General features: G+C 44.7%; 1 protein-coding gene across 30 annotated transcripts in view; it reads left to right on the top strand.

Moving 5' to 3' along the window:
- CLASP1 (cytoplasmic linker associated protein 1) overlaps positions 1–26,987 on the top strand; it is a 197,955-nt gene that overhangs the window by 8,685 nt on the left and 162,283 nt on the right. For 28 of the 30 annotated variants that reach the window (XM_041124198.1, XM_041124186.1, XM_041124188.1 and 25 more), the window contains exon 2: positions 13,292–13,766. In XM_041124198.1, the coding sequence (XP_040980132.1) occupies positions 13,572–13,766 (195 nt within the window). In that variant the 5' untranslated portion in view covers positions 13,292–13,571. Of the gene's footprint in view, positions 1–337; positions 456–1,093; positions 1,204–13,291; positions 13,767–26,987 lie in introns of those variants that run through there. The other 2 variants (XM_030017977.2, XM_030017979.2) reach the window with 2 other exon arrangements.

Raw genomic sequence — 26,987 nt, 5'->3', positions numbered from 1 at the left:
CGGCTCCCACCGCGCGGGCGGCGTCGCCATGGCGACCGAGCCCGCCCGTAACGGCCGCGGCGGGGCGGTGCCGCCCCTGCGCACGCGCACCGCGCACACTGACCTCACCGCCTCAGTGCCTGGGGGCTTCCCCCCCACCTACCATAGAGAACCGCGGGAGGCACGTTTTCTCTAGCCTTCGCCTCACACTCTATGGTACGTGCTGGGCGGGGGGAGGGGGGGAGTGTGTATGCGCATCCTTGCGCGCATGCGTGCTGCTGGCCCGGGAGCCTTCTAGAGGCGCGGGGCGGTGACGCGCCGGCGTGGAGGGGGTGCGGGTGGCGCATGCGCGCTGGCTCCCATTCTTCCCGTGGCAGCGGGGCGGGCGCAGCCATGCAGCGCAGCGGGCGCCGCCGCCGGCACTGACCGCCGTCCGGCCCCCGCCCCGCCGCCGCCTCCCGCGCTGTGCCCGACAGGTAGCGCCTGCGCCGGTGCCGCGCCGGGCGGGGAGGGCCGGGCCGGGCCGGGCCGCCGCACCGGGGCGGGGGGGGGGGGGGGAGAAGCGCGGCCGGGGGCTTTGTGTGGTGCCGCCGCTGGGTGACGGCGGGGAGCGCGGCCGTGAGGGGAGCGGGGCGGGGTGGGGTGGGCGCCGCCGGGGCCGGCCCGCCCGCGGCACCGGGCGGGAGCGCAGCTCCGTGTCGCCCGGCGGTGTGGTTTGTCGGCGGGGGGGGGGGGGGGGGGACGACGGACACGGTCCGGCGGCATAACGGCCGCAGCAGGAGCCGGGGGCTGCCGGGGCCTAACGGCTGGCGCGGAGGCGCCCCTTGGCATCCCCGCCCCTGGGGGCCGCTGGGCGCGGGCAGCCCGCTGGGGCTGCGGGGGGTCAGCGAGCCGCGGGGGCGGCCGGCCCCGGCTCCCCCTCGGGGGCGGCGGCGGCGGCGCGGGCTCCTCTGCGGGCACGGCTTGGGGCCGTGCCGCCCGGTGGGAGCGGGGCCGCCGAGCAGCGGCCGTGCGGCGGCAGCGGGGGGCCAGCCGGCCCTGCGGCGGGGGAGGCGGCGGTGCTCGGGCGGTCGCAGGGTAGAGGCCCCTTGGAGGGTCCCCGCTAGTACAGACGCTTGGTCAGCGACGGGAGGAGAAGCGCGGCCGCGTCGCGTTCGCTCAGCGGTGCAGGATTATGATAACGTCTTGAGGCTGCTGTATTTTTAAAACCATCTTGTGGTTTGGGTGGGTTCAGCTCTTGCGTTTGGCCCTTTTGTGCACGTGCCGTGCTTTACTTCGTTTGTTTCTAGCAAAATTTTTAACGCAAGTTGGGTGAGGACTGGAAGCTTGTGCCTGTACAAAGGGGTGGATCGTCATTAGACAAATGCTGCAAAAATGCTTCGGAGAGATGTGGCATCTAAGTAAATGAAATGCAGTTATTTGTCAGTATGTTTATACAGGCCCGTGTGGGCTACACTTAAGGTATTTTAAAGGTATGTATCCTCAGGTATCTGTGAGGAAGGTAAAAGCTGCTTCTTTCCCCACTCCCCTGCACAGCTTCTTGAGAAAGAGGTGGGAAACTGAGGCAGGCTGACAAGCTCAAGGTTGTATGGGAAGCCTGTGGTGGAGTAGAGCAGAGACTTCCCAGGTGTGAGGGTTGTTCTGATCAGGAGATCTCTCTGTCCCTTGCAGACTTAGTTCATAAGTCAGCGTTTAGTAAAGGAGGTGAGGGTTAAGTGAAGAAGCGTGTGCCAAGCCGGTGTTGGTAGGGAAGAGATATGCTCTCTGCCCCAGTGCTTGTGCCAGCATCTCAGGCCATACGTTGGAGTCCATTTTGATGCTGAGTACTGCAGACCGTTCCTCTGCATCTTTTTGAGCAGTTGCATCTCCATTGCATGTTCCTCTTGATGCCACCTAGGTGCTGTTGAAAGACAAACTGAAGTATTGCCGCTTGATACCTGATGACACCTGAAGTCCACCATTTAGATTGGTAGTTCTCAAATTAGATCTTGCAGAGGCATTAGAAGTGCAAGTGTTTGCTTCTGTGTGGGATTCTGAACTGGCTTTAAAAGAGGTTTGCAACTGGAGAAGGGGGCTGCAGCTGGATGTGTTTGAGAGCTTCCAATAGTGGTGAGCTTTCACTAGAGCAAAGGACTACAAGTGCTGGATGGAACTGCAGTACTGTCATATTCAGGGTCTTCCTTATCATGGCAGCGTAGCTTGCTGTGTGGAACAAGCCTTTGTGCTGCAGTCCTGGGCTTGGCAAAGTCTAGCTTTTGCTTGTTTTCTCTGTTGAACCCTGCCAGTGGGACTGAAGCCTGGAAGTTACAAGAGGGACGGAGTAATGACTACCATAGTTGATCCTCTCTGTATTTTACAGTCACACTTGTTTTGTTTTTTAAAAAATTGCTGCTAGCATAAATGGATTTTTTTTTTCACACTGATGCCTGCAACATTTTTGTGAGGTCCTTGGAAATGATCAGACAGCTTCAAAAGTTTGTTTCAAGAAGAAAAATACCATGAAGTTAAACACTTTGGCCTTGCTTCACTTGGCTGATAATATACAGTGCTAAAAGTGAGGCAGCAGCATGCTTGGGGGATGGAAAAGTTTCTCTAGTTTGTGTGACGTTCCCTAGAAGGACAATTGCAGAGAGCGCCTATGATCAAATGAACTAGTTGTCCAGTCATCTTCGAAATTCTGTAGGAATCTTAAATCTGAGCTACAACTTAAGTGTTATGAAAACCAGATATTTAAACAGCAAAACTCAAACTGAAATGATTTATCTGTTTCTCCCATATGTTAGTCAATCCTTCCCTATCCATCAGGCAATTTGGTCAGGGCTGTTGCTTGTTAGAGGTTGAGAGCTGACAGCAAGTCTGGCCACTTCTGTAGTGATTTACAACATGAGGAGCTAGATCTTGCCTTCAACAAGAAGTGTGAAAGAGGCTGGACATAAAATGTTCAAATGGATAAAGTAATGACCTCCCCTGCATGTACCTCCCCATTTCAACATACATGTAGATTTTTGTGAGAGTAATGTGGCTTTGAAGCTTGTGGACTGCCATTACGGGGACCACTCTGGCCTCAGATGACTTTGGATCAGGCTTGTGTGTCACCCTGAGTCTCTCATTATCTTGGGCCTTGCCTAGACTAGGGCTGGAAATCTTGTTGGTGTGCCTCTGAATCGGGCTTGCTGCTGTTAACGCCTCCTCCACTGGCAGTTGTAATTGAAGCTTCCTCCTGGATGCTGACAGTGCCAGTGCACCTTCGAACAGTGCTTGCCAGTGCATTAAAGAAAATGCTGGCAAGTATATAAAGGTCTCTCAGCTGAGTGAATAAAATAGACTGGTTTTGTCTATTAATTTCTCAGTTTGCATTGCATGTTTCTTTAGACCTCCCTCAGTGTTTTGGATATTTGTCTATTGGACCAACATGTTATCAGTCATCAAAGCTGTCTAAAAGCCTGATGTGAGTTAGTTAAGAGCTTTGTGCAGCAGGATACTGAAGAGCTAAACACATGCAAGTTCCTTGGCATTCTGTGCTACACTAGTGTTTGGCTCTGTCATAAACATGAGAGATCACTTTCTCCTCTCTTTGGCAGCACTAGCACTCTTGCACAAAAAAACCCCAAACCCAAATGAACTGGATGGAGTTGTAACTGTTCAAGTTTTAGGAGGGCAACAAACGGGTTTTGTGGTCTGAGAGGGTCCAGGTGCTCTCCAAGAGGTTTGATCTCAATTCATGGTTAGTGTTTGAGTTCATCTGGTTTCCTGTTCTGTCACTTAATCAAATCTCTGCATGTTTGGCTCTGCAAGGAGGGAGATGTCCATTCTGCTTCTAGAAACAGTATGCCAAGCAGGAGCAGCAAAATTAATTGTTAGAAAAGCGTCATCATCATTAGTTTATTGGAAGTGAGTGGGCAGATTTTTAAATCTCTAATTTGTTTCCCCTGCCAGCAAAATACTAGGATAAACAGCCTAACTAGGCCAGTCCCTGGTGCAGTGTTTCTGTGTTTCAGGTTTAAGCTGGGGCCCTTTCTACACTTTGCTTGTACATGCTTTAGATTCCAAGATATTTCAGAAAGCTAAATTGAACCAACAATGATTTGCTGAGGCAAAGATCTGATCAAAATGGAGTCAGATTCTGACCTGTGTTTCAAAGTGATGCTGAGCAGAAGGGAAGAATTGCAGGTATGTCTCTCCGCCTGTTACATTGCAGGTGGTTTCTTAGCCCAGCAGCCTTTTAACTGCCACTAGAGTTCAGCCCAATTCATGGTATTGTCAAACAAAAACCCTTTCTGCTCCTCATTGTCCTGTGCTCCCTCCACCCACCGTTTTATAAATCTTAAGTGTAGTGGTGGCTTTCTGTGATCCCTTGCTGCCTGTGGTGGGGGATTTCTTTGGCCATCCGCTTATGTGTGGTTGCAAATGCCAGGCTGAATAGAATCTGCTTATGCCTGAGCGTAGAGGCTAACCCTCCTTCTCCTCCCTGGAGCTGAACTGGTCCTAGGTGCTGGTTTCTGCTGGCCCCTGTCAGCAGTTGAAATCCAGCTGCTACTGAGAGTTCTCCTGTCCTTGGCCAACAGTTTCCATGAGGGCTGGCAGCCCTGGAGAACAGGGGTAGGCTGAGGGCCCTATTTTGTCATGCAGACAAGTTTGTGTTTAGAATCAAGGAGGAAGAGATGGACATTAGCTGGGAAGCTTGAAGAGAGACCAAGAAAATAAACTTTTTCCAAAACTGTTGACTTACAAACTGCTGCTATTGCATCCCACAGGCAGTCTGTTAGAGGCTCCTACCCGAGTTCCTGTCTTGTTCAGTTTTGGGTGTCTGACTGGTTTTCATATTGGCAGCATCTTGGCCTGACTTCTTGTCACAAGTATGCGTGTAAATCATTGTCTTAGAATTGGAGGTGCTTTTGTCTGTGACTATAGTATTTGTTATCAGGTGCTGGAGTGTGTCCAGAGAAGGGCAACCAAGTTGGTGAGGGGCCTGGAGCACAAGTCTTATAAGGAGCGGCTGAGGGAACTGGGGTGGTTTAGTCTGGAGAAAAGGAGGCTGAGGGGAGACCTTACTGCTCTCTACAACTACCTGAAAGGAGGTTGTAGTGAGGTGGGTGCTGGTGTCTTCTGTCAGGTAGCTGGAGATAGAGTGAGAGGAAATGGCCTCAAGTTGCGGTAGGGGAGGTTTAGATTGGATATTAGGAAAAATTTCTTTACTAAAAGGGTTGTCAGGTATTGGAACAGGCTGACCAGGGAAGTGGTTGAGTCACCATCCCTGGAGGTATTAAAAAAGTGCGTAGACAAGGCACTTCAGGACATGGTTTAGTGGGCATGGTTGATGGTTGGACTCGACGATCTTAAAGGTCTTTTCCAACCTAAAAGATTCTGTGATTCTATCTGCTTACCTGCATGAGGTTCTTCTGTGAGTCAACTTATTTGAGGTGTAGACTGCATGGAGTGTGGGGTTTTTTTTCCCTTCTTTACTCCCACATCATTCACATTTTGTTAAGATTGTCTAAAATACATGTGTATGTTTTGAGAAAATGATGTGGGGTGCAGAGGGAAGAAATCTTACTGAAAGGTGCTTAGTTGGACACTCAGTGTCCCTTGAGGGCTTGTACCCAAGGTATGATCTTGTGCATTATTTTTCCATTCCAACCTGTCATTTTTCTACTAGCACTTGTCTCTCAAGTACTTCCTTCCAGGGTAGTTCTGGCTTGGACTTGTACACAAAAACCTACTTGCTTCTTCCATGTCACTAGCCAGTTATGCATCAGTAGGGATAACAAGGTCCTGGAAGATTTTTTGAGTGTGGAATTGATATAAAACCCACTTATCTCTTTAAATTATGGTGATCTTGTACCAGCATGTGGTGGTATGTGTTTTTTCTTTCCCCAAGGTGTTTTCCTGCCCTCAGTTTCCACTACCACTGGAGACTTGCTTTGCAGTGGCTCTGGGAAAGGCACTGAATTTCTACCCATTCCTGCCTGTACAATAGGAGGTTCTTGGTATTCTCCTATCTTTTTCTTCAACTGATGTACATTTAGAGATGCTTTCCATCTTCAGGATGGGATAAATTAGTGATCTTAGCCTAAGGGACTTCATCTATTGCAATACAAACAGATGACAAGGTTCAGATGTGTGCTGTGAAGCCACTTGTCCTGCTAGCAATCTGGCAAGTGATGGGCCACCCTGCTCTAATTCTCAGTAGTGTTCTACTTCCAAACCTTGCTAAGCATTTTACCCACATGAAGCTACAGGTGCAAGTCTGTACTTTTCCTTTTCTTCCCATGTTTTTCCGGATGATCCAATATTGCTGCTGGACTGGGGAGAGGGTTAGGATGTGACTCTGGAAAGTTTTGTCCTGCACTCCTAGTTGCAGTAGGAAGGGGGCTGGACATCACCTCCATTCTACTGGGATGCATCACCACAGCCCCTCGGGGGACCTTGTGCACCCTTGGCTCTGACACCTTGCAGAGCTGGAAGTCATAGGGAGTCAGTGCTGTATGGTTTGTTGGCCAGGGTCCCACAGGTGTCAGACCTGGAGTCTGTAGACTCTAAAGGTAAGGTTAGATCTCTAGAATGAGGGAGAGAAAGGATATTTTTGTACACACAAACCCACAACTTAGGTACTGTTCACAGAGTAAAGTGTCATGAGGATAGCTTGTTGTTGTTGTTTCCCTCCACCCCTCCCCGTGGTCCAGCAGGCCCCTAATAAATTGCTTGTAGTGTGATACCTTGGAACCATGAACTGAGATGCCTACAAGAGGGAGTCACACAGCGCAGCTCCTAACATTACATGATTTTAATCTGCATCTCGGTGCTCAAACTGTTAAAAAGAAAGGGGACCTTGAAAGCTTGTTCTAGACTTGTCCTTGGTCTCAGGCATAGTTAAAACCAAACTAATTTCAGAGAGGGGTTGTATTAGGAAAACAAAGTATGTTAAAGCTCATCTAATTTTCTACCCTACTCTTGAAGGGTTACTCCCACTCTGCAAAGTGGTTCCATTATTGTAGGGTACTGGGGTCTCATTGAGGCATTGAGGTGACCTGCAAGTCATCTTGATTTGCTGCGGCTTCATTACTGTGGAGATTTTTTGAAGATTGATGCTTTGCTGAAATTGGTGGCTCTGTATGAGGTGTTCGGTTACCGAGGCAGCAACGCAAGCCTTTAGCAGAGGCGTAAGAATTCCTGTTAACTGAAGCTTCTCTCTCATCTTACCCAGGGTATGGTAATGTAACTTTCACAGCTAGCATCTGTCCTAGAAGGATTGGTGGGGGGCTAGAAGGCCTTAGTTAGCTTAAGCCCTGGAAATCTTTCAGCTGTCTTCATTCTAGAAATCTGCTTCAGTTTTCCTCATGGCAGTGAAGTTGTGCCCTGTTGTAGGTTGGTCACTGTCTGTACTTTAAACCTGAACCCCTTAATAGACTCCAAGCAAGTTTGAAGAACTAGCTAATATTTAGCAGAGTCCTAGCAAGCCTTCAGCCAGACATGGTTCTTTTGAGGGTGAACTGCCTGCAACAGTAGGGAGTTTTACAAATGCTTCCTTACTCTGGCTGGTGCTGTGGGAGGAGGAAGAAACCCTCTGTTGCAGACCTAATCACAATTCTAGCAAGGAAGCTGCATCCACATAGGCAGTGCTTTGCTTATCAGTGAGGCTGTACTGGTGAGTACTAGAGGTGTGCTGGCTACTCTGTCTGAAGACAGTTAAACTTACTGTATAGGGGGTGTGGAAGGAGTCTTTGCATCAAATGCAGTCAAGAGACAGTGCACTGAGGTAAGCACAGGGCTGTCCTGTCAGCTAATTAGAAAAGCATGAGTTGTCAGGCTAGAAATCTAAGATACCATCTTTGGATTAGGGGGAGGCTCAACTGCAAGGTAACAATAATTACTGATTTAAAACAATCACAGTGATTGTGCAATATTCCTGGGCACTAAAGAAACATTATTGGCTACTTATGGAGCCAGGTGAACAGAAGGGAGAGCATATCTGTCTGTGGCTGAGTAGCTGTCTCTTGTGAACTGCCTTTGGCTCCAGAAAAAGGTTGTTTTCTTCTTCAAGTAGGACACTTGATGTTTTACTTGCCACCTCATTCTCTCAGAGGGTTTGAACAACTAAGAATACTTTGAGCTTAGAGACTGTCAGTACAGCTGCTTTGTCCACTGCTACTTACACATGGAGGGTAGAGTAGATTTGAGTGCTTAGTGAGTGTCGTACTTTGTAAAGGCCTGATACCAAATCTCCTCTGGGCCGGGGGTAGCTGCACTGTTTGGAGCAAAAATAGAGGAGAATGAGTGGACAGAGGGGTTGAGAGTTTCCACCCTTTGTGCAGAGCTGCAGTTTGACACTGCCTTGCTGATGAGGTGTCCATTTGGTCTTTGCAGTATGTGATTTCTAGGTGCTGTTCTAATTGCTCTGAACTTCTTGCCCGAGGGGCCTTGGCTGGCAAACCCAATAGTTAAATATTTATGCTGCCCACCTTCCAGTAGCGGTGAACTACTGCAGGTCTGATGCCTGGTAGCTTTTATACTTGAAAAATTGCTGGAGTTGGCTAGGGTGGAGATCTCCTGAAGGAGGAGTTCTTTGTTGTGGAAGGTCAAGGTTCAAGGAAATGTCTGTCTAATGTACCTTGAACTAATTTTAAACTGAAGTTGGTATGCAGTTAGGTCCTGAGACCTGTGAAGAAGGAGGGTTGCTGGTACAACTGTGTTGCTGTGTTATTTCTACAACTGCTAGGCTACAACTAATCACATATCGGGGGGGGGGAAAAAGACACCAAAGAAGTGTTACCACGTTTACAAGTTGTTGGCAAGTTTACTGGCTGGAAGCAGGTACAGAGATACCTTCAGGAAGGTGACTAGAAAGGTCTGGTTATTGAGTGGCCCTGGCTTTTGTGTCCAGTGATAGTGGGTAGCAGCAATATTTTGTCTCTCTGCAAACTTGGGTGTTGAGTTAGCTGTGTTAGAGCAGTTAACTGGGGAGGTTGTGGACTGCACTGGTTTGTTGGTAAATGAAGATGACTGTGAAACATGACAAAGATGATAACCTGATGACTAGAGCAGAAGAGAGTGGAGCATAATTTTTAAAGTCAAATAGCGATGTTGGAAGAGGTCCCAAGTATAGACAAGCCCCCAGGAGAGTAATATTGCATTCTTTACACACTTCAGGTTTCCTTCCTCATTGCAAGAAGAAGATGATTAAAATTTCTTGTAAAGTTATCCTAAGATAAAGTCTTAGTTGAGAATTGCAAATAATGCAGTTTCACTTAGTCTGGGGTCAGTGGGGTTCTCCTAAGCACTGAAAAAAGTTCATTGGTTTATGTACTCAGTTTAACGTTGCCACAGCATCTTGGGTAACAAGTATTTCCCTTATATATTACTGTTTGGATTGACTTATTCTATGTACCGAGCCAGTTGCTTTGCTGTGAATTGTACCAGCTTTTATGGTGTTATGGTGGTAGTATCTAGGCTGAGTAACTTTGGGCTATTCAATGTTTGTCAGCTTTCTCCTTTAAATTCATCATTTTGAGCTCCAAGCTGGCATTAAACTTAATCTTCTCTAGTGGCTTTCTGCTGGATAGCTCTTGTTGGAAAATTTAGGTGTTACTGGCAGAGGCTTTGACTAAGCACATAGTTTTGATGGCTTATTAGTGAAAGAGGGAACTCTGTTTTTGCAGTGACAGAGCTGCGGTGGTGGGGTAGATAGTTTTTTTTCTCTTGGATTATCTTGTCTACATGTTGATATTCAGATGTAGCCTAGCCTGTCTCCTTGCATGCAAACCACAAGCCTAGTAGGAAGATTGGAGAAAACCCTTGCTTTGGAGCCTGTATTTGCAACCCTTCTCAAAACTTGGAGGAGCTCCAAAGACAGGACCTGTGCCACCGATTTGTTAGTTTTGACTTCCGCATGACTGTGCTTCTGTGGGAAGAGGCTGTACTGAAAATCCTAGTCCTAAATTGTTTTTATCTTGTAACATTGGCTACTTGAAAACTATGGCATTTAAATTCTGCAGGAACAGAACTGGACCACTGGGACTAAGACTGTGGCTTTGTGTTTTCCAAGGCTTGTTATGTGGGGAGCATCTGCCCAGTTGATTTCAAACTTGATGGGGTATAGCAGCCATATGCTGCATTGCCTGGGAGGGTAATTTTTTTGTCAGCTTGGGTCTTGGTTTTCTCAGGTGGTATTTTTTCCACTTCCTTCTGTGAGGAAGAGGGGAGTCAACAGACTTCCTAACATGTGTGGAAAAGTGCTCTTTTTTTTTTTTTGTAGTTAAAAAAAGTGCAACTTAAACACCTGTTGGCTGGTAGACGCAAGCCAGCCTCAGCCTTTCCTCTTGGCTTACTGTTACTGTTTTCCCCAGGATTCAAAGGTATTTCTGGCTCTTCTCCCCTGTATGCGTTTGATGGTGGTGCCGTAACGTATAGTGGATCTTCTTTAGACTACAGTCCTCAAGATTATGACACAAATCTGTTCTTCTATAGTGCACCATAATTTTTATCCTATGCATTTTTTCACATGTTTAAAACATGAGGAACTCAAAAGTAATTTGTTTATATTAGTTTGCTTAAAAGATTGTTTCTGTGCTTGTAGGCAAAGGCTTACAAACTCTTAAATGAAAACCACGTAGAAGAAAGACTTGAAACTTTGAATGTTCCTTTCTCATGGCAGTATGGCCAGCTAATGGTTTCTTGGATGTGTTGAGGCTTGTCTATGTGTGAAGTTAATAAAAAATGGCTATTCTGTGGTAACTTACAGTCATTCACACCCTCCTGTAATCTGAATTTTCAAGTTTAAACAAGTTCCACATTTCCATTTTAAAACCAATTAGGGGACTTTCTTCACCATGTTATATCCAGCTTAACAGAAGAGTCCCCTTCTGAACAAGTGTGCAGCTTCTGGAGTCCAGAAGCAAACCACACAGCTAACTTGAAAGGTTTCAGCTAGAACATGGTAGCTGCTAAATATCACTTACCTGCCCTTTCTCTAGTAGCTCTCTGCTAGTGAGGTGTCCAGTGAAATGCTGCCCTACTGTGTGAAAACCCTTCTGTTAGATGCTTAGATTCCTGTATGTAATACTGTCTCACATAACTGGAGTACCTGCAGCAAGGAGCAAGACCAACCTATGCTAGAGGGCAGGAGCTAATATTCAAAGGTACAGACAGGGAGACTCAGGAAAACTTCTGCTGTGCTTTTATGATTGCTTGAAGCAGCCCTGTTTTTTTTGCCTGTGCTGCCATGGGTAGTTGGAGCCATGTTGTGAACCATTTTGGCTGAGGATGGGAAAGCTCAGAGCACTGCTTTCAGAGTTTGTGCTAAACTGAAACAAGTGAGAAACTGTAGCTGCAGCAATAAGAAAAGGCATGGCTTTCCTCTAGTTTGGAACCAATGTGTCCCTTTTAGAAAGAAAAAAGGCATTGGTCTAAGAGTATTGATGGGAGTGGTATTGACAATTCTAGAATTTGAAGTCAAATCACTCTTAAAGTGACTTGAAGCAAAATGGTGAGAGTTTGGTATGTTTATATCGTTCAGATTGGGGTAGTGGTCAAAAGCAGTAAGCCATCATGGCACTAACTTAAAACCCTAGGTGCTGTGTGTGCAGTTGCAGCTAATGCTTCCTTGCTGCTCTGGGGGGTGAGCTTTTGCTGGTGAGGAGGGAGTTAAGTCTACAGGCACAAACAATCCCTTCTGGCTGATGGTAGGATTTGCCAGGCAGTTGGCTGAGGTGAGTCCCTGGATGTACAGAACCAGTTTTGATCGATGTCAGCCAGCAGGGATTTGAACTGGCTGCCTGGAACAGAGGGACCTGCTCTCTGGTGACTCCTCCTGCCTGATGAATAAGCAGTGCAGCCAGTGCAGGCGGCTGGGACATGTCTGGCAGCCCTTGTAGGGTTAGGGAAGCTCAAGACCACAAGCCTCTGTGCTGCATCTGGATGCTGTGCGTGGTGTTGGCGAGATGTGGAAGTTTGCATGTCTGGCCAAGGAGGATGGAGGTGAGATAATGAAGTGAAATAGTCTGCTGTGTGAGGTGTGCCTTCGTTTCCAGGCTAGGGTTCTTGTGTGCATCTCATCTGCTGTCAGATCCACTTTGTTTTATTAAGACTTTTGTGAAGGCCTTATTTGCTCAAACAGAAGGTATTTAGATTTGCTGCCCCAGTGCTTCCAATTAGTGAACTAGTGCCTCTAGCTTCCTTCCAGTTGTTTATTGAACCAGGTGTCTGCTCCACAGCCTCTTCCCTTGCTCTGAGATTGACCTGCTTTCCTCATGCTGGCGGAAAAAGTAGGGCAGATTTCTAGCTTTGGGTATTATTAGACAGGAAACAAAAAGACACTCTGGATTTTTATCATCCCCTCCTAAAAGAGCTAACCTGTGATGAGAGAGTGCTTCAGGAAGCAGTATGGTGATGCTGGGAGCCCTGGTCTGTGCAAGGGTGGAGGACAGGCCTGGGGTCTGTTCCCTGGCTGCCTGGAGGGATTTGTTTGGCTGCAGATGGAAGGGGGGAAAAAAAAACCAAAAAAAAAAAAAGCTGCAGCTGGGTCCCTAATGAAGTCCTTGGACAGGAGAGTTTCTAGGGTTGAGGAACATAACCAAACCCCAGACATGTAGCCATTTTTTTTTACTCTTAAGCCAAAAGCTTACTTCGGAGATGATGCTGTGCTTCTCAGTGGCAGGAAAGCTTGGCCTGGCCTTTCTTATGTATGGCCTTGGTTCTCAGGACACCACAGGCGCACTGTTGGTTGAACTGCATTTAGGCTGTGCGAGTGCTGTTTCCTGGACATGTGTAGTTGGGATGTAACAGAATTTAGCCTGGAAACAGCTTGAGCACCTAGTTTTTGAAAACTGCTCGTTTTACATTCCTGGAGCCCAGTGTTACTGCTGTATCTGGCTGGCCAGCCGATGGCATTGATTGCTGAAGGCTAACAGTCAAAACAGGATCCAGACCTCTTCCTGCTTTCACTTCTTAAAGCAGATGTGTTTTCCTGGTGACCTGCTTAAGGATTTTGTCTCCACCTTTGTGGGTGGATGGTGATGGTGCTAGTTGCAATGATATTGATTACTAATCAGCTGTTACTTAAGCCCCAGATTTGCCGTCTGTCCCTAAAACTTCTAGGGAACTGATGGGTAACTGCTGTTGTAAAGAATAACCAAAGGTTTTTGTCCTGACCTACCTTGTCTGATTCCTTAAAATAGAACAATGCTGCTCTTATCCAGCTTATCACAGCTTTGCAGCTGTATATGAATAACCTATTTTGTGACATGCTTTCGATCTTTTTTTTTTTTGTTCCAGTCTTAATTTAACCTATAATACTGTTCTTTTTCATTTCTTTCAGAATGGACTGCTGAATTGGGAATTATTGCAGACTCAACAGTACAGCACTGCTCGTTGCTTCGTCTATTACTAGTTATTTAAATTGGACTTTTAATATCCTGCCAGCTGCTGTTCACACACACATGGTGCATTGTTGTCATTCTCAGAATTGCATCTTTGAAACCCAGACCCTCAGTAACCTTCATCGAACAAAGAGGCAACCTCCTGCGTACGTTTATAGAGGGATTTTTCGGACCTACTGCCCTCTAGCTTTCTTGCTGGTGCTGTATTTCTAAGACACTATGGAGCCCAGTATGGAGTACTGCTTAGCGCAAGTGCTGCAGAAGGATGTTGGAAAGAGACTTCAGGTTGGCCAGGAATTGATAGATTACTTCTCAGATAAACAGAAGTCAGCTGATCTTGAACATGATCAGACTATGCTGGATAAAATGGTTGATGGACTGGCCACTTCGTGGGTAAATTCCAGCAATTATAAGGTAAGATTTGTCAGATGGAATGTGATTACAGTCAGAAGTTTCAATGTCAAGTGCTACTTGATCTAAGTGAAAGCTGTATAGTAGACTTTCTAATATACTGTTCTGTAAGCTGATAATTATGCTGAATCAACCATTCTTGTCCCATTTCTTGGTAGTTGATAACCGATACAATATTGAGGACTCAAGGCAGTAAGAATTCAGTAAATGGAGTTTTAATAGATGGATTTACATTTGGCATTCATGCTTTGTGATATCCTAGTTTCTTTGTGTACCTGTGTGCTGGTGGCATGCTTTGATCATCCCAGTAGTTAGCAATGTTGATGGTTTCCTGCCACATGAAAAAAGTTTATAAAACTGCAAAAAGCATATGTAAACAGCAGTAGTTTTCACTGTCATTAAATCTTGCTAGACTTTTTTTTTTGCTTATTTTGTGGGCAACTGAACTAAATTGATCTATTGCACTTAGCTCAGGAAATGGTATTGTGCATGTGTATGTATGTTCTGTTGAATTTGACAGTGTTGCAGTGAGTTCGTAGGACATGGAACTCCACTGCCTTGTTATCCCTGTCATGTTGCTTCATCTCTCTACAGGTCTTAGTGAGGAAGTCCTACTACTCCCATGTAATGTGGGAGTGGGGAGGGGTTCTCAGCTGTAGCTTGATATAAACTGTCCTGCTCCCTTCAGAGGCACTCTGACGAGTTTAATAGCGTTCTTGGGCTGTTGTGGGGGATGCAGTAGGAGACTCTGTTCCTTTCTGACAAGTCCAGAAGAATCTGAGAGTTAGAAGTTCCTACAGAGCTGAGCTTGAAGATACTTAACTGAGAGTTGTACTGGAGTTCTTTGTTGTAGAAGTGAAGGAGAGACTAGCCATATAGTTTGCAAGTGCTCTGGAGCTCGACATCCTCAGATTGATTTAAACTATTTTTAACAGAAATTTTGACTGAAGTGGTTGTGAGATTGCAGTGTCTTGGTCAATGTGTTCTGCACAGCTGCATTTTCTCCTCTTCATTTTTGTCAACAAGCAGCTGTGGTAGAAGCTGTTTGGCATGTAGGAACAAAAAAAACCAAACCAAAACAAATCAACAAACCACCAAATCCAATACAGTCTCAGTAGAGGATCCTTTCTGGCAGAGCACATGAGGAAATCTTAGTTTGCTGTCATGAACGAGCAGCGTACATACAATTTTCTGAGAGCATTGTGTATTCTTATTCCCCCTTCTCTTGTTAACTGGCTTTCTCTTACAGACTTTCACGTTTCTTGGTGGAAAGGTAACCCAAGCACAGTAAACTTGAAATTGTTACAAAATGTGCTGTTTGCATGGATTTTATGAAGTGATGTGGATCACAGAGCTATACAGTACTTTGCAATTCCAGCATTACACTTAGTTTGCAGAATTTCTTTTAGGATAACTTGTTTTCTCCCTCCTCTATTGCCCTTTCCAGTCTTTTGTCTGTTGAACTACACACTTAGTGTTCACTGTGGTATTCATTCTCCAGTAACAAACTGGTGACACTTCTGTACTGCATTGACTCTGTTCCAGAACTCATGCTGCTGAGCTGGCTGTTCATTAATGCACGTGTTCTATAGATAGCATTTGCTGTGTTTAATAAGTTCTAGTAAGCATAACAGACACGTCTTGGATGTCTGGAGGGTGTTTTCTCAGTGAATGAGTATAATAGAAGATGTGAAACCTCTGAGTGGGGCAAGCCGACTACCTGGAGGTTAGCGATGTAGTGAGGTCTGCTTCAGTATCCCACCAAGGCTTAGTGTATCATCATATGCCAATCTTTTCCTTTTGTTTTAGTGCCTGCATCTGTGTTACTGTCACCTTTCTTCTTGACTGCTGGTGGTGTGGGGGTTCGGAAGCTCAGCTCTGTCTGGTGTGAGTGAGAACAGTGTAGCTGGTGTCAACTGATCCAGTTCATGGATTAGTGTAACAACCTTGAGAGTGAAAGGCCAAGCATCTCTGGCCTAGAATAGCCATCTGGAGAGCTAAACTGCAGTTGTTTGGTCATGGTTGAAAAAGCCATTATATTTGCAGTCTGTTTCTCTGCTCACCTCCCTTCATTTGAAAAAGTATCGGCTTAAAACAAAGATTGAGATCATTTGCATGATCTGAAATTTCCTAACACTTCAGTGATAAAGTGTATGCTCTCAGAATTAGACTAGGTTTGGATAACAGACCCATTATCTTGGGACAGCATCCAGTTGATTCATGGCTCCTGCATGTCTAGGACTCCTCTAACTAAACACTTGTGCTTGTATGTTATCACTGAGGAAACATCAGTGAGCCAAAGAGAAGTGACATCTCTGAGGCAATCCAGTTCAGTTTGGATTAAAAGGAGCCTCAACTGATGGTGAAATTACTATGCCTTTACAGGGTGGGCACAAGCTGTCTGTCCCTCATTGGCATACAAGTCTGAGCTACATAAGTCATGACCATCATTGACATTTTTAGGCTTTCGTGGTTTTTTTTGTACATCACTTCTATTTTAACCTGACACTATTTTGTGAAGTCCTTGACCTCAGCACCGGCACTGGAGACAATGCAATCTTCTCTTTCAAGTGATGCAGCAAAAAAGCAATGATGGAGAGGAAAGAGATGCTTCTTTCCTTGGTGCTGTCAAAGTTGTAAAAGTATATGTGAAACTGAGTGAGACCTAACACACTTCTGATAGCACTCAGCACTCTGAAACTCTTCTAACAAATGGCATTGTGACCTGGTTGCTGATTCCTGCTTCGTTAACAGGCAGCTGCCTTAGGTGCGGAAGGCACTTGGATAGTTCAGGATGCTTTTCAAGTCAAGGAAACATGACGATTGTTATATGAAGCAAGGCACCGAGGTCCAGTGCAAGGCCATTTGAGTGTCTGTGCTTGCCAGGAGTGTGCCTGAACTGCACCCAACAGGCATTGCCAGGCCTGCGTTTTCCCAGAAGTACTTATAGGTAGGTGAAACACAGAAGAATGGTGCAGAGTGAAAAGATGAATTGTCTTTGAGAGCTCTTGGTCTTCTCTGGAGCTCAGTTACTTAGAGCAGATGGCCTATGTTTGTGTGGGCACTAGGAGTTGTGGGGTATACTGGTGAGGTTGGGCTGGGAAGGTATTCCAGGATGCTGAAGACCAAAGAGGAGCCCTGCCTCTGTTCTGTTTATTCACGTGCTTTGTTTGCTTTATCTGTGCTGTTTTAAGGGTGGTGGTTCTGCTTGAGTCTGTTTCTTCCCCTGCTAAACAAAAAAGAGTTATTTTGTAGAGCTTTGAGTCCCTGAACAATAACTAAGGCCTGTGCTGAGCTGTCTGTCTTGAGACATGAAGCAGAATGGTGCAGCAGTGTCAGGGGCTTCAGCATGTCCTCTCAGCTTCACAATCCTATAGCAAGGGGAGACAGCTGAAATCATCAGTAATTCCTTGGTGAACAATCTCACTTGGAGCTGCTTGTGGCAGTATTTAGTAATGCTGTTGTTAAGTATGCAGGATCTACTGACTCATCTGTGGCTGATGTGCCTTTCTCAGTACCCAGGCTATGATGTGCCATTGATGTTTCATTTTGAGGTGTAGTATAAAGGAATGTGCCCAGGATCTTAAAGTAGTTTTCTACCAGCTTGATATTCCTAAAGGTGAACTGAGGGTGATGGGCAGTGACCTTCTCTTGCCTGCTTCACAACAGGTGAGTATTGTACTGTCACCCCATCTAGTAACGGGGCTGAGGTCTCTTGCACCTTTCTCTTCCCTGTGATGTATGGCCTGTGCTGTTGGAGTTGAGGTTTACACAGGAAGCAGCCCTTGGTACTGCTGGTTTGTTTTTTGACTAGCAGCACCGGAGAGTGAACTCAGCTTAGAGATTTGGTGGAGACAGAGCCATCAGGCAGGTCAAGGTCCATCAAATTGATGAGAGGTTCTATTCAATGTTTTCTCATGTTGCAGAGTGGTAGGAAAGGCCAGTTTGAAGTGAAACTGGGTGGGGGTTTGCAGTAAGGAACTGGATGAAACTTTTTGGTTTTTTCCCGCACTTTAGCAAGTAGTGATGTTTTGGTGCTGCACTACTCTCACTGCACAGGCTATGCTTGCCAAGGAGAGTATCTCACCCTTGCATGGGATGATCCCTTTGCCCCAGTGCAGCTTGATCTGTGTGAGGCTCTGTGCCCAGCAGCTTGCAGGACTGGGCTTTGCCTTTGAAAGGGGAGTTAGGAACTGACATGGTTAACAGCCACGGGGTGGCTGAGGACAATTCCACTTGCAAAGGCCTCCTGGCTGAATGCTGTGCTGGTAGACCCAGTCTGTCAGGGTGAGAGCTGTGCAGGGCTGTGTCTTGAGCTTTGTTTGTGTTCAGGTGCGCAGGATTTCAGATTTGATTTGTTTTAGCTCCTAGTTGATTTTGTTACTTAGAGACATCTTTAAAATAAAATGTATGGTGAGATGTTACGGAGAAATTTTACATGGTGAAATATTGCAGGGAAATTTTATTTCCCCTGACAAAACTCCTGATAGTGTTAGAGAAAGCAGCCTTCCCTTCTGATCTGTTTCTGAATATCAAGCATTACAAGAGCATACTTCACTGAGCTGAAGAGAAATAAAACTTACATACATGAATTATCTGGCTTTCTTAAGCTGTGTATTGAACAATTTTTTTTGGCTTTGCTAATTGAGGGGTAGAACAGATGGTGCAGGCTTAGTTTAAAGTGGCATCCATTAGAGTTACTTAAGCTGATGAATGGTTGTTCACTATAAGCATACATTTGTTCTCTATACCGTGTTTATTTTGGTTGAAATTCTGTGGAAGAGATCCTGATTTAAGAAGTAATTATCATGTGTGGTTATGGGTTGATATGATAATTTGGTAAGTGCGTTTTGTTGAGTATTTAATGTACAGGGGGAAAAAAGACTTCACCATCTGGGGAAGAAAAAGAGAGACTTGTAAAGGGTTTCCAAGCAGCTGCTGTTAGCTGGTGACTTTTGGGATGCTGGCAGTATATGAGGATCAGTAATACATACGTTCATTTAGCAGTTTCATCCCTGAAAAACTCTTTACCATGAAGCTGTAATTGCTAATAAAAACGAATTAAATTAGTTTTGATGCCCAAAAGATATGAGAGGTGGACTATGGAGGAAGAGTGATCTTGAGGTGTGGACTTATGAGTAGAGCCTATTCCTTGCCTATTCCTATGCCCATACTGCAAAAGGTATTTTGGCAAAAACAGCTTCTGATGACTCCTGTCATGGGAAGAAAAGCTATCTTAAGAAGGGCTAAAGACTCATTGGGCTTGAACTGCATTTGCAGAGTGTGCCCAGTCCTTGATTTTTAGGCTCCTGTGCTGGCATGCTCCCAATAGGTGGGTTTTCCTGCCTTAAACTTACAAAAGAGCAGTGTTTTGGCTCTGGGATACCCAGTTTCCTGTAGGCATTGATGTTAATTCCCAGTCCAGCTGATCAGGTTTTTTTTCTCTGGCTGTAGTAGCTGGGCCTGCCTTTCCAACACTTACTGCTCTGTGTGGTAGTTTGATTGGATTATGGTGCAGCTCTTGCCTATTTGCCATCAGCAGTATGGGGAGTGCCATAGAGGGTGCAGTGCAGAATAGGAGATTTGTATCAGCTGGGCTAGATAAAATTTAATACTAGTTTCAGTCCTTCGTATTCAGGACAGGAAAAAAAACTCAAAAAACCTGCTGTAGCAAGTCAGCATTTAGAGTTTTCCTGTGGCTTTTTCTTAACACTTAAAAGGTAATAATGACTAGTTGGAAAAGGAAAATCCTTCCTGCTACAGCTGGGGTGGGAAGAACTGTAGTGGAGTAGTAATACTTTCTGGTGGTTTTATATACAATGGATACAGTGGATGTGCTACTGTTTACATAAAACAAAAAGTTTGTCAGCCTGAGTGTACCAGACAACGGTATCTTTCAGTTGTTTACCAAGGTTATTACAAAATCAAATATAAATAGCGAGAACCTACAGGATGCCAAGGGAGTGTGAAGACCTGAGGCCCAATGTTGAAATAAATAAGGCAGAAGTTTGTTTCCATAGTGGCACACACAAGGTCTGTGTAACTTGGTATTCTGTCTCTTGGTGGCTGGTAGCAGGTGGTGAGAGATGAGTAGAAAAATGGGATACAAAGTAAATGTCTCCCTTTCATATCCTTCTGGCTTGTAGAGATTTGAGCCCCTGATTTTGCTTTCTGACCAAATTTATATTATGTTCCCATAGGATTTTAGTGCTGGGACTGGCTCAGGGCAAGAGTATTGTTTATGGCTTTTTTTTTAAGAGCCATTTTCTCTTGGGTGCTTGGTAGTGTGGCAAGCGAGGCCAAACAGGCTCTCTTCTGGGACTGAAAATCTGGTCAACAAGCGACTGAACTATTGTGGTTACTAAATTGAGAGGATAAAGCAATTCCTTTAATGCTGGTATAGTGTTTCAGTTGCAGCACTTCAGTGCTTGTCACTAGGGTTTATTCAGAGGTCTAACACAGTTCGCTAGCTCTTGGGAAACCTTGGGTGTATTGCTTAACTGCAGGCTGAGGGTCATAGCTGATGCACAGGTGGAAAAGGAAGATTATTGGGGATTTATTTCCGTGGGGATAAGGGCATACTAATGCTATTGTACAGCGCCTTGTTGGGCCCTTCTGTGGCATGTGTTGTACAGTGCTAGTTGCCCGTCTGCAAGGAAGGAATTCAAGCTGGAACAGGTGCAGGGAAGGGCTAGTGTGGTGTTTAGGGGATTGGAGAGCCTGCCTAACCAGAGGAGACTGAAAGTTTAGCTTGTTTAGTTTACAGTATGAAGGCTGCAAGGGAATAAGACTGCTGTCTATAAATACATCAGAGGGGTGAACATCAGGGAGGGGAAAGAACTATTAGATCTAAAGGGCAAGGTTAGCACAAGAACAAACGGGTATAAACTGGCTGTGAGTTAATTTAGTCTGGATGTGAGATGAAAGTTGCCTGCAGCAAGAACATTGGAAAACTCTTGGAGAGGAATAGATAAGGACAAGACATCTGTTTGGTTTTAGGATAGATCTTGTGGTGATTTTGAATAGTTTATATACAATATGGAATAACAGGATTATGCACAACGATAGGGAGAGTTTATTTCAGTCCTTTGTCTGTATGGTAGAACAGGTATGATACTGTGCCTAAAACTGCTCTAACACTGTGAATAAACACAAATATTTCAAAAAGTGTACTGGTTTTGGTTCTCAGAAATCCCAAAGTGACTTACAGAGACTGCTCATGCTGTGCCTGAGGATCATGTGCCTGTTACCTCTGGATTAAAATTAGCAGTTGCTTATATGTGTGTGTGATCCAGCTCCCCTTGTGTTTAGTAGTTAGTGGGGTAAGTAGGGGAGAATCCTCATTTTCCCTGACATGGTGGCTCCTGCCTGAGGATCGTTGCCTGAACTGGAAGTTAGGTGCAGTGGTGGGTTTACAGGCATCTTGATATTTTTTTTTTTTTTTTTGCAAGTCTCTAAATGGCTCAGTGGAGCTCTGTTGTCATCTTGACGCTGGAAGAAATATTCCTCAGCTCCCAGGGTCCTCTCACCAACACCAGCCTGTTAGCTTCTCAGCTAAAAGTATGCACACTCTTCCATGTCATCTTTCTGGAATATTCCTTGAAGTTGTCTTGAAAGCCATTCTAGTCTCACCCTTTGAACTTCAGCATGAAAAATCACCTACTGGCAGTCACACTGGCAGTGGGGTCTAGTTGCCTCTGACTTTGTCTCGTTTTATTTAAGTCATTTTGTAAGCAGAGAAGTTTTATGAAGTCTAATTTCCTTTGGCTTTTTCTGTGTAGATTTGCTGGTGTCTAATGCTGTGGTTTACCTCATGCTAAAGTCGATGTCTTTCAATGGAACCTCTTTTGCTTGGTTACTCTTATTTGTAAGAGCATAGTATCTTTGGGATCTCTATTTTCTCTACCATGTTAGGTTGAAGTTTGCTAAAATTGGTTAAAGAATTCAGAAGTTGTGGGGAGAGGGAAGAATACATGAATGATAGATGAACAATTTAAGGATCTCTTCCTTAAAAATAAGACTGAAAAATACCTGATATGTGGTAATAAAAATACTTTTTTTTTTTAACCTTCCAGTGTGTTCTTAGCATTAAGTACATCTGTGTTAGTTTTTGGAGGACCAGCCCACTAGACTAGGCAGTCTGGTGCAGGGATACTTTGTTTCAGATATGTGATTCCAGCTTTGGCAGCCCTCCTTTTGCAGGGGCTCTATTTTGAGACTGAAAGGTAAGATTTCTTGTGTGGTAGTAGAATCAGCTCATAGGATCACAGGGTAATTCAGGTTGCGAGGGCCCTTGGGCTCATCTAGTTTCATCCACCATATCATTGTTCACAATCAAGGCCTTAAAACTTGTTTCTTATTTGTTTTCTAACAAAATTTATTAGCACAGAAGTGGTAAGTGTCTCAGTGTCAGAAGTGCCTGTGTGAATCAACTCCCATATAAATGTTTTTGGGATGCCAGTGATGACAGCGTAGCAGTTTGGGTTTGTCTTAAATATATGTGAGCTGACTCTAAGATGAGCCACCCAGGGTACCAGTGACCATCTAGTTGAGGCTCAGTGCTGTCAGATTTGTCCTGCTGCTTGGCTAGCTCAGAGCTCCAGGTTTCTGATGGCTGGACTGTGCTATGTGTGAGTTTGTGTAAAGCTACCTCATGTATTTGTATCCCATGTGTTGTCTGCTCTGTGGTCATATTATAAATGCAGGAGAGGTGTCGAACATGGTGGAGATGTGTAGTCTCTGATTTTCTCCAAGTGAATGTTACCTCCCACAAATTGTTGATTACTTTCTTCCTAGATCAGATCTTTTTTTTTGTAACTAGACAAAACCTGCTATGTTTCTCACTTGTTATTGTTTTTGTGCCAGATATGAAACTTTAAAACAAAGCAACATTTGAGTATTCAAGAATCGGAGCAAAGAGTCCCAGTTATCAGACCGTGGAAAGCAAGATAATTTTTTGTAGTGTGGCTGGGAGTTTAGCCAGAGGAAAGAATGTGTAGGTTTGGGCCCTGCATTAGGTGTGAGAGAGAAAATTTTCATGCCTAGTAATGCTTTTTCATCTCCAAAAGTAGCTTTCTGGAGAGAGGTTTGTGGAAACAATGAAAAAATTAGGTAGTAGAGTCCCATCCTGCCATACCTTTCTTGTGGCTGGCTCTGCTCACATGGGCAGGATGTGCGCACAAATGTGAAGGCTGGCAGGATCTCTTTTGGGACATGGAAGCATTGCAAGGTTAACTGCGGTGTTACCACCTTGCCAGGGTAAGAGTGTTCATGCCAGTCAGCTGGTGGTTGAGAACCTGGTAATAGCAAATGGAAAACCAAAAGTTGCTTCTACTCAGTTTATTTTCAAATTATACTGTTGGAGTAATACCTGCATTTACCGTGAATTGTATGTTAGAAAATGGCTCTTTCTGCTAATTGTCTTAGTTCTTTGTGTGTCTGTTAGAACTATATTCTGTTAAAATACAGTATTCTTGCCTTGTATTGGCATGACTCTCCATCTGACTAATATCAAGTGACATAGTCATGTTGGGTCTAATTGGAAATCTTACTGCAAATGGAGGCATCACTGCTTATGCAGTGACGTGGAACAAATGTCTGCTTTTAACAACTCAGGAGGACTTCATGTCTCGCTGTTGGGAGCTTGAATAAACGGGTTGCCACTTGTTCAGCACTGTTTAAAGGCTTTTATTGATGTATGCCTATCACCAAAGTTGTCTGATGGAGCCAATTTCTATAGTAGCTTTATAAATATAGACAACTCTAGCTTTCACATTGGAATAAAAAAAAGTATACCTGAGTTTTGGAGGGAATCCTGCTGATAGCTGATGGAGTTGGTCCTGTTGCACCAAGTTACTTAAATGAATACTCCTCAATAGACAATGTATCTGTGCATGTTCTTACCTGTTCAGTGCTGTGGACAGAATGATCCTTGGGCAGATGCTGGGGTACGCTCCTAGCTTTTTAAATTAAGACCCTGGAAAAGATAGTTGTGTACCTTGTGTAACTCTGAGGTGTTCAGAGGGATAGAATGCTGCAGTGTTCTATCCTGAGGAATAAAGGGTGCCATTGACGTGCTGCTACGTGTATGGCTGAACTGCTTGATCTCCAAAAGGAATTTCTCTTGCAAAGATTGGATGTTGTATGGAAAGCTGAAACTGCACACAGATTTTAGGAGGTACCTGCTCTTACAGATTGGAATTTTTGTTCTTCTTTTGTCTGTCTGGCTAAAGCTTTTCTTCCAGGCTTTTCTTCCAAGCCTAGGTGGCTTTCCTGGTAGTCTACTGTCTGCCTCTTCTACCTTATGTCCCTTTAGGTCTTTGGAAAGTTACCTGTATAATGTCGCTGGACTGTGAAGAAGTTATGTGAATAAGTCTGCTAGTGAAAGACTCGACCAGCTCCAGTCTCTGTCGAGATCTGAGCTTTCTTGTTGCCTTTAAAGAGCTCTGCTTCTTTCTTTGTGTTGCTCAGGTCCTATTCTCTCCATGCAACTTCATCTGTTTCTTCTGGAATTTCCTGTTGTAGTAAGCTACTTTACAATTAATGAGAAGCTTTTCCCAAGCAGGAGAGCATGTGTGGAGAAAAGTGCAGTGGTTCTTGTTTTAAAACTTGCACCTAGAAGTGGTGTGATGGGAACTGGTGCTACAGATGAGTGGGAAGGCAGGAGCTGACATCTCAGGCCAAATGACAGTGCTTTGAAGGTGAAGAGATGAGAACTTCTATGTGCAGAACTGCTAGAGAGGGATGGGGGTGTGAAAAGAAGGATCATCCTAGCCAAGGTACCAGGGTAAGATAATTTCCTCTACAGCAGTAGTGATGTAAATGGGGCAGAGCTGGAATGTTTGGGAAAGCTGGAAGGGAAAGGATATGTAATAGCAGAAAGGTGAGCTACTGAGAACCACATGAGAACTTCTAGGTGTTTAGGACAAATGGGAAAGGCTGGATTTTAGGTCTGGGTGAAATACTGCAAGGTTAGAGACTTAAGAAACTTGAAAAGTATCCTTCAAGTTCCTAGGTGGGGAGAGGTCTTAACTGAGTGTTAGGTACTAACATGGTCTTTTCTCAGCTGTTTACCCTTCATTGTGCTATCACTGAGGTATCTGGGGTAATGGTAAATAATGGCTATCTTACAGGCATCTTTCAAAGAGTTTTCTGGTGGCTGTTTTCAGGAGGAAGTAGTGCATGGGAATTGTAGCAGAAGAGTGCTGTAGCTGGACAAACACTTAAGAACAAGAGTTGGTTACTTTTCTAGGTGGTAGCTCTGTTTACAAAACTAAGTCATGTGAAAGGTGGTGTGAGGGTCGCTTGCTGACTTTTTTGTCTATGGAAAGCAGGTTTCTCATGATGTAGTAGTGAAGTCATCTAGGTCATGTGGGTCTCATGGGTTCCCCAGTCCTTTCAGCTAACATAAAGGAGGGAAATGAGATGAAGGGAAAGTTGATTTAGAGAGGAGAACCAGGGTGAATTGCTGGAATATGTGCTAGGTACTCTGTGTGGGTACTCCAGGCTTCTATGTGTTATATATTTTTTGTTTTTAACTAGAATCCAAATTTATCACAATTGTTTTGCAGGAGTGTGTTTTATGATGTGCCCAAGATCGTTGGTCCAACATCAATATAATTCTGTTGGACTAGCCGTGAAGGGGTGGCTGGGGTGGTCCTGCTGTTCTCATGCTCCTAGCCAAAGGGGCTCATTTGGTGCAGCTGCAGCCCTCAGACACTGCTGAGCTTTGGATGTATGAGACATTTACTGAGAAAGTGTGGGGAGCTGTGTAAGTGGCCATGTCTCAACTAGTTGTTGTGCAGACAGGCCAATGCTGGCAGTTCAAAAGGCCTAATAAAGCCTTCTGGGGAATCTGAGCAGGAGTGCATGAGCCAGGAGCTTGGAGGAGAAGGGAGCTGCTGATGTGAGGAAAGATGGGGCTGTGGGGAAGGACGAGGGTGAGATAGACTCTGCTTTTGCTGTGGGAAATATCCAGTGGTGACTGTCATGTGACGATCTGAGAGGAACAGAGCAGGAGGACAGGTTCTGGTGTGCCTTTTTAAATTGGGGTGAGGTAAGCACAGGCAAAGAGAAGAGGTTGAGGCCAGAACTTTGAGATGGTGTTCATCAGGCTGGGAGGTTAGCCAGGAAAAACTTCTGGGAGGTCATGGTGATGACTTGAGCCTGTTTATCTTTCTTTTGTTTATTTCATGGCTGTCAGCAGTTGTAGGTGACTGGCATCTTCAAGCTGAGAGGATGGAAAGGAAATGTGTTATTGGGGCTTGCTTTCTGGGGATCAGAAAGACACTTGTGATAAGCAAAAGCAGCAGTTCTCATAAGTGAATATAGGGCAGAAAAAGGCTCTGCAGCCAAACTTGGCTGAGCAGCAACTAAAACAAAAATGCTCTAAAAGCTGCCTTTTTTAATCAGGAAAGGTGTGGTAGGGTTGGGACAATGGGAAATCTGGTGCTTAATTAACAGCCAGATCCTGCTGCCATTAAAGTCAAACTCAAATTGACCCCACCTGCTGCAATGTGCTGCTTAAAGCATGCCCATGTGCAGGCTCTTGGGAAATGGGACTTAATTTTGGATGAACATCACAGCTAATGTGGGAAAGATCTGTCTTGTTTAGTTTTAACTCTTGAAATGCTTTTAATAACATCTATGCCTGTTACTTGTGTGTGTGTGTGTTAATAAGGATTAATTTACATTTGAATTTTGTTTCTTACAGAAATTTTTCCTGGGGGACTTTCCTTTGAGGCTAACCTTTAATAATAAGTAATCAGGGGGTAACTAATCTTGTATACTCTTTTGTTACAGAAGTCAGGGTATGTGATTGAAATTTATGATTTTTCCACTCCCCCTATTTGAAGCTTTTGAATCTGTATTTTCTCGTGATAGTTTTGGTGGTTTTAAAATAAAAACACATTGGTAGTCTTTTATAGTCAATTAAATGTGAATTTATATCAGAAATTTTGGCTTCCATGCTGGTTACTGTGGCATTGTGTGAAAGTGGCATCTTTGAAAGATGCTGTTTTGTATAAAGCTTTTACAAAATAGAAGGTGGGAAAAAATATTCTTGGGCTATTAGTGGTTTTTGTACTGCCATAGGAATTGATATGAGAACAACTCAAGCCCTCTCTGGTTGTTTGCACTTTGGCTGGAGCGCACCAGTTTCCAACCTGTGATCTGTGGGCCATGTGAAACTTGGGTTATTGTTTAGGGAGCTATAAAAGAGAACTT

This window comes from Aquila chrysaetos, chromosome 6, assembly GCF_900496995.4.
Source record: "Aquila chrysaetos chrysaetos chromosome 6, bAquChr1.4, whole genome shotgun sequence".
NCBI lineage: Eukaryota > Metazoa > Chordata > Aves > Accipitriformes > Accipitridae > Aquila > Aquila chrysaetos.
This window is presented reverse-complemented; position numbering and strand designations above follow the sequence as displayed.